Source organism: Pyrenophora tritici-repentis, chromosome 6, assembly GCF_003171515.1.
Source record: "Pyrenophora tritici-repentis strain M4 chromosome 6, whole genome shotgun sequence".
In the NCBI taxonomy this organism is placed as follows: Eukaryota; Fungi; Ascomycota; class Dothideomycetes; order Pleosporales; family Pleosporaceae; genus Pyrenophora; species Pyrenophora tritici-repentis.
The window spans coordinates 979,874-987,385 of NC_089395.1; the positions used below are offsets into that span (position 1 = coordinate 979,874).

Below are 7,512 nucleotides of genomic sequence, written 5' to 3' on the forward strand. Positions count from 1 at the left end.
GCTTGAAAGGCGTCGCTCCATGAGCCTCGCGATCCCCGCACTTTTGCTTGCCTGTCCCGCGAACCGCGCTCCGCACATCCCCATTCGTCCAATGTCGGCGCGACGACTCGTCATCACCCAATTACGGCAACATGCTTACGCACGGTGCATGTACGCAACCTGCACGTAGCTTTCTTGCTGTACCCGTTATACAGCGTCATTAAGTTACCTCCATGCGGGGAACTGCATAACCTACCCATAGCTCAATATGGACCCGGAGAACGCTGCATTTGGCGAAACCAACGAGTATAAGAAGACAGCATGGCTTCGATGGGCATTCCCAGACGCAAGCTTGCCCAAGGACCTTCAGAAAGCACTTGACAGACTGAGTCTGGACATCATGTCGCGCTCAGGCCTTGCGTTCTTGTCGTCTCTTTTGGCGTTGACAACTGCCCAGATACCTTCGCCCTCTGAAAGTGGCTGGAGCACTACGCTCGCTGGCACACCGACGTCCTTCCGATCAGTCTTTACCCTTCCTCCGTTGGTGGACGAAGGTTTCCAACAGATTCCCAACATCTACGACCCCGAAGCCGTCAATGCTCAAGAAGTTTGCCCAGGCTACAAGGCATTCGACCTCAAGAAGAGTGACCGTGGTCTTAGTGCTACATTGACCCTAGCTGGAAAGGCCTGCAATGCCTACGGTACTGACATCGAGGAGCTTGACTTAAAGGTTGAATACCAGGCAAAGGGAAGATTGACCGTCAGCATTGTGCCAAAATACCTTGGTGCAAAGAATCAATCCCAGTGGATGGTCCCCGAAGACCTTATTCCGCGACCGCAAGCCGAGGATTCTTACAAAGACACGGACCTGAAGTTCGACTGTAAGTAGCTACTATGTGAGCTGGGTCATTACCAAAAGCTCTATCACAGAGAGAATGCGAATTCTTGCTAACAGATGTGTAGGGGGAAACGAGCCATCGTTTTGGTTCAATGTTGGCCGTCACTCCACTGGAGATGTTATCTTCACTACCGAGGGTTCCAAGCTCATCTATGAGAATCAATTCATTGAGTTTGTCAACAGTCTGCCAGAAGACTATAACCTCTACGGCCTTGGCGAACGTATCCACGGCCTCCGTCTGAACAACAACTTCACGGCCACCATCTATGCTGCGGATGTTGGTGATCCAATCGACCGCAACCTGTACGGCAGTCATCCGTTCTACTTGGAGACACGCTACTTCGAGAAAGGCAGCAATGCCAGCAATGTACCCCTGAAGCAATCTAAAATCCAACAGCCAAGCGTCGGAAGCAATGATAAGCCCACAGGTTCCGCTTACGAGTCACGTTCCCATGGTCTCTACTACCGAAATACCCATGGTATGGAAGTTGTCCTAAAGCCTGACCATTTGTCATGGAGGACCCTAGGGGGTGCCATCGATCTGTTCTTCTACGACGGACCCTCGCAGCCAGATGTGACCAAAGAATACCAGAGGTCGGCAGTCGGTCTGCCTGCCATGCAGCAGTACTGGACTTTCGGTTACCATCAGTGCCGATGGGGATACCGCAACTGGACTGAATTGAGAGAGATCGTTGAGACTTTGAGAGCTTTCGAAATTCCGATGGGTAAGTCTCTACAGTGTTCTCCCACTGTCGGGTGCAAAAGTGATGAGCCTATCCTGCCACGTTCAACAAAACGCCCTCGTGAATGCATCCAAACATCAGTACCACAGCGTGTACCCGAATCTTACTAACACTTGCACAGAGACCATTTGGCTCGACATCGACTACATGGATCAGTACAGAGACTTCACCGTTGATCCTGTGTCCTTTCCTGCATCTGAGGTCGCAGACTTCTTTGGGTGGCTCCACGGCAACAACCAGCACTTTGTTCCTATTGTCGATTCGGCCATCTATATACCCAACCCTCAGAATGCCAGCGACGCGTACGATACCTACACCCGTGGCAATAACTCAGGCGTTTTTCTTAATAACCCTGATGGGAGCCATTACATTGGTGCTGTCTGGCCCGGCTACACCGTGTTCCCCGATTGGATGTCTTCTAACGGTGCCTCGTGGTGGATCAAAGAAATGGCCGAATGGTACAAGGAGGTGCCATTCAGTGGCTTCTGGCTTGATATGAGTGAGGTATCCTCGTTCTGTGTCGGCTCGTGCGGCACAGGTAGCGTCACCCTCAACCCAGTTCACCCGCCATTCTCGCTTCCGGGTGAGATAGGCAACATCATCTACGATTACCCTGAAGGGTTCAACATCACCAACTCGACCGAAGCTGCTTCCGCTTTAGCTGCTGCCTCGAGCCAGGCCTTATCTACCAAGACAACCACGGCAATGGCAGTGTCGTCCACCCCCACCCCCACGGTCTCCACTACCAGCTATTTTCGCTCTACGCCTACACCCGGTGTACGAGACATCAACTACCCTCCCTACGTCATAAACCATGTACAAGACGGCGCTGACTTAGCTGTCCATGCTGTCAGCCCTAATGCGACTCATGCCAATGGCATGGAAGAGTACGATGTTCACAACCTCTTTGGACACCAGATCATCAACGCTACCTATCAAGGTCTCCTTTCTGTTTTCCCTGGAAAGCGTCCGTTCATCATCGGACGTTCCACATTTGCTGGTAGTGGCAAGTGGGCAGGTCACTGGGGTGGTGACAACGCCTCCAAGTGGGCCTACATGTTCTTCTCCATTCCTCAGGCTTTATCTTTCTCCCTGTTTGGTATTCCCATGTTCGGAGTAGACACCTGCGGCTTCAACGGGAACACTGATATGGAGCTTTGCGCCCGCTGGATGCAGCTATCAGCCTTCTTCCCCTTCTATCGCAACCACAACGTGCTGTCCGCTATCCCACAGGAGCCATACCGTTGGGAGGCTGTAGCTTCAGCATCGAGGACTGCGATGCATATCCGCTACACTCTGCTTCCTTACATGTACACCCTCTTCAACGATGCTCACAAGACGGGATCCACGGTTATGCGAGCGTTGGCATGGGAGTTCCCCAACGAGCCTCAGCTTGCTGGTGTTGACACACAATTTTTGCTGGGTCCCAACATCTTAGTCATACCTGTTCTCGAGCCACAGGCCGACACCGTCAAAGGTGTTTTCCCGGGTATCGTAGATGGAGAGACATGGTTCGATTGGTACTCTGGTGAGCGCGTTCAGGCCGCAGCCGGCGTCAACACTACCATATCAGCGCCTTTGGGCCATATTCCTGTCTATATCCGCGGCGGGTCGGTACTACCAACTCAAGAGCCTGGATACACTACTGCAGAATCACGTCAAAATCCTTGGGGTCTCATCGTCGCACTTTCCAGCACAGGAACTGCATCTGGTAGCCTGTACATTGATGATGGCGAGTCTCTTGAGCCAGAGTCCTGCCTGGATATCACATTTAACGTCGTGGACGGAAAGATGAAGGTTGATGTTCAAGGCGAATACAAGGACAAAAACGCGCTTGCCAACATCACGATCTTAGGCGCTCCAGCTGCTCAGCAAGTCAAGCTCAACGGTGCGATCATTGATGCGGCAAACATGAACTACAACCAGACTAGCAGAGTATTGAAGCTTATGGGTCTGGAAGATATGACATGTGAGGGAGCTTGGGAGAATGGCTGGACCCTGACCTGGGAATAAGTCGTGTTGTTTCCGTGTCGGGTGAACCATGGTTGGGCGATGAACGCTATTTCTACGGCATCCAATGACAGGAAGATAATAATTTGATTAGTGAGCTAAATCTATTTATACTCAAAATTTTATTGTCAAATTTTAAGTGAAGTTCGACCATAGTAAAGTGAAGAACATTGACGCGTTGTCCTACGCGTCTTCCAAGTTTTGAAATGCGGAGTCGCGACGAGTGACGTCACAGCTGCATTGCAGCACAGCTTGGACGATGCCACCTTCGAAAGCATTTGATGGCTTCCCAAAGCTCCCAGCGAAAGATTTTGCTAACATATTCTAATACTTCTTTGATCGGTTAACCATCACCCAACATGCCTCCCAGGAAGTTCAACCAGCCAGGCCCTTCTGTTCCCGAACACGAGCTTAAAGACATCGCCGCCAAATCCGACAGCCCAGAAGATAAACTCAGAGAAGCCGCTGCATCCGCCGAGTCGGCACTTAACTCGGCAAAGACGGCCTCGTCACTACGCTCCGCTGCCGATACGATAAAAGACCCCGCTAAGCGCGAAAAATACCTCCAAGATGCGTACAACAAGGAGATCGAAGCCCACGGCAACTCGAAGAAGGCACGTATGCTGAGCTCAGGCGCATTCCAGGGAAGCATTGGTGGTGGAGGGATTGGCATGGCTGTTGGTGCTGGCCTGGGCACAGTAGTTGGCACGCTGGTGGGGACTGTGGCTACGATTCCTACAACGGCTGTGGGCACGTTGGTTGGCGCGGGGGTTGGGGGTGTACATGGGCCTTGGGTGAAGCTTGGAGGACAGAAGAAGGACAAGGGAGATAACAAGGAAGATGACAAGGAGGGTCAAGAAGGGAGCGAGGATGATGGCGAGGAGAAGATAATTGATAACGAGATGGAGGAGGAAGTGAAGGATGAGGCGGATGGAATACCTGATCCGGAGGCATTACGACGTGCTGCAAACGAGGTTGAACAGCAGAGAAGATTAGAGGAGGAAAAGGGAAGCGCAGGCAGGGAAACGAAGGAGAGAAGGAAGCCCAGGAAGATAGAAGTGAGGAGTACATAATCAATCTGAGCCCTAACCATTGATCTAAAGCTACCTGACTTCTTATCGTTTTGTCCATTTGAGAGATACCTCCTTTGGTCGGTTCATCTGTAAAGTCAATCCAGCCTGGCTATCCTGCGTTAAATCGAGTAGTCGCTGTTTCGCCTGCTGCATACTTTCTCCTTTCTTAACTATTGGCTGAGCTGTACATTTGCGGAAGAGCGTTGCAATAACAGCTACAAATTCTACCTGTGCCATTTTCTGCCCTGGACAGATACGGGGACCAACGGACCAAGGAAGATAAGTGCAGCGTGGTGGAGTCATGATTTCCAGCTCTGCACCCTCTCCAGAAACGGGTCGAAGCCAGCGTGAAGGGTTGAACTCCAGCGCATCCGGGCCCCATATAGAAGTCGACGTGTGCAGAGCTACCGTATTGATGTAGACACTAATTGGAGCCGGTAGATGGAAAGACGTAGATGAGTTTTCGAGTTGGATCGTTTGTGGTGTAGTGGTGGAACGCGTCAAGAGGGTTACGGGCGGGTAGAGGCGAAGAGTCTCCAACTAAGAGTATAATGTCAGCTTAATGTAACGTAGAATAACTGGCTGTACTTGAGGGCTCCAAAGAAGTTATGAGTGAGATAGTTCTAGCGTACCATGACGGCTAAACAGCGCTTCAATTTTGGGAATGCAGTTGCGTATTCTGGCAAGGCACTCTCCCCATCTACTCCGCCCAGCGTATCCCCAAACACAGTGTCGATCTCGGCCTGGATCCATGCCTGCCACTCTGGACAGGCCGCGAGGAGGGTGATGGCGTAAGACATCGTGTTAGCGGTAGTGTCAAAACCTGCCGCAGTAAAGATGAAGAGGTTTCCTGCGATTTCTTCCTCCGTGAGATAGGAACTGCCGGAAGTACTGGCCTCAGTTGTTTGCTGATTCTTCTCCACTAAGAGAGAGTTTCCGCTTGAAACCTGGTCTTTCCCCTGGTCTGAAAGGCGGACAAGCGTGCTCATGATGGTGGACCGTCCGCTTGAAGGAGTGGAACTACCCTTACTGCGCTCCTGATCAAGCATGTCTCGCGTGAGTTCAGGCAGCTGCTTCATTGCAGCGCCTATTGTCTGCAGGAGACGAGGCATGATGGGTAGCCTCAGCAAGCCGCCAGGGATGAAAGCTGCTAGAGCGAGAAACTGGGTACAGAGTTCGATGGCGTCTACGTACGAAAAGTTTGCAGCTTGCAGGTCTGAAGATTGGGATGCAGCAAAGGGCTTATTATAGCCGTAGGCAATCCGAGCCAGAACATTCATAGCAATTGTACGTACGCCAGTGACTGCCTCTGAACTTTTCTCGAGTGAATGGGTGGTAGATGGCAAGTGAAGTGTATCGGCGAGGGAAGATGCTTGTTCCGTACTTTCTGTCCAGACGTCCTGACTAATGCGTTCATTCAGTGCTGGGGCAACAATGCGGCGTTGGCGTGACCAAGAATCATCTTTGGCCTAAAGTGGATGGCTTTTCGTTAATAAATGCTACAGAAGAACAATTACCGCGGCTTGGACCTTGAATGAGTTTGACAGGAGCAAACAATAGTCAAAGACGTTGACTTACAGTTATGATGTTCGCGCCCAGGAAACCCATAGCCTTATTTGTGATATACGTATGGACAAAATCTTTTCTCTTCATCATGATAGCGTGAGCCATAGATGGGTCTGCACAGACAAGCCGGTTGCGTCCCGTAGTAACGAATATAAAAGCAGGACCGAGCTTTTCGTGGATGGCTGCTTTATCGCGGAACTCCCACCCCCAGATAGTAAGCTCAACAATGGCGAAAATAGGGCCAGGGAGAAGGCTGCAGAGAATCGGGCGGAGGGGTACGCAGAGTATAGTATGGAGAGTCTTGGTAAGTGCAGTTAGTGTTGGTGGTTCTCTATAGGTACAAAGAGGGGTCGAGAATGAGTGAAGGTTGTCCTTTCAACATTCGCGTGTAAGTGAAGGAAAATCTGAACCACTTACACTGTCGGGATCATAGGGGCATATAATTACAGGTAGTCCCGCGGCCCGTGCAACTCTGTAGTTGTAGTTGAGGTGCCATAGTCGGGAGGCGACGTACAGAAGCGTCAATGTGATCAGTCCGGCGGATAGGGAGCCCATAGTCGTTTAGGTATACTCAGGCAATGGTTGTAGTTGAGAAAGTACCTAGGTATGTATCAGGAGTGGTCGACGGTCAGGTGGTATCTCGCGGAGTGCTAGGACGCTGGAGGTGTTTGTTGTGGCTCCGGCCTGAGATGTGTTTGCAATGGGAGCTACGTTAAGTCAAGGTAGAGAAAGCCCCTAGGGGTAGTGAAGGCCTCTCTATATGTGATCAATCAACCCTTGAATCCGTGGATCAATGCTCTGCGATTGTTGTTGTTGTTGCGGATTTATAAGCTCAGACCACCTTCGTATCGATGATGCCGGATCCGCAAGTTCCGGGTGATACGATTTTTTAGTGGCGGGCCTACTCTCCACTAGTTACAGCAACGGCCCAGTCGGGCTATGCAGCCCTCTAGACAAGCCCTCACCACAACCGCCAATTTTGCTCGAGTTGTTAAGACGCACACCGGAACTCGCGGTTCCGGATGATACGATTCTTTTGTGGCGGGCCCCCTCTGCACTACTTACGGCAACGGCACAGCTACGCAGCCAGACATGCCCTTAGATCACCTGTACCAAGCCCTCACCAGAGCCTCCGATTGTTGGTCGAGATGTTAAGACGCAATCTATAAACGCTAAATTACGGAGCGCTCAATCGTGTACCAAGATAACGCCAGGGCACCAGACGATATTCAGGGTTGGATGC

General features: G+C 51.2%; 3 protein-coding genes across 3 annotated transcripts; 2 read left to right on the plus strand and 1 right to left on the minus strand.

Moving 5' to 3' along the window:
* Window positions 1-247: 247 nt before the first annotated feature.
* PtrM4_115940 (Alpha-glucosidase, family 31 glycosyl hydrolase) lies at window positions 248-3,633 on the plus strand (the record flags this gene model as incomplete). Its single annotated transcript, XM_001934968.2, has 3 exons — window positions 248-860; window positions 943-1,602; window positions 1,742-3,633. The coding sequence occupies 3 exons, from the start codon at window positions 248-250 to the stop codon at window positions 3,631-3,633; spliced, it is 3,165 nt and encodes a 1,054-aa protein (XP_001935003.2).
* Window positions 3,634-3,989: 356 nt separating this feature from the next.
* PtrM4_115950 (Gly-zipper-YMGG multi-domain protein) lies at window positions 3,990-4,703 on the plus strand (the record flags this gene model as incomplete). The annotated part of the gene is made up of 1 exon (XM_001934969.1): window positions 3,990-4,703. The coding sequence occupies one exon, from the start codon at window positions 3,990-3,992 to the stop codon at window positions 4,701-4,703; it is 714 nt and encodes a 237-aa protein (XP_001935004.1).
* Window positions 4,704-4,745: 42 nt separating this feature from the next.
* On the minus strand, window positions 4,746-6,824 carry PtrM4_115960 (CypX, Cytochrome P450; the record flags this gene model as incomplete). The annotated part of the gene is made up of 4 exons (XM_001934970.2): window positions 4,746-5,243; window positions 5,336-6,172; window positions 6,282-6,569; window positions 6,687-6,824. 4 exons carry the CDS (start codon window positions 6,822-6,824, stop codon window positions 4,746-4,748), a joined length of 1,761 nt encoding a protein of 586 aa, XP_001935005.1.
* Window positions 6,825-7,512: the final 688 nt, after the last annotated feature.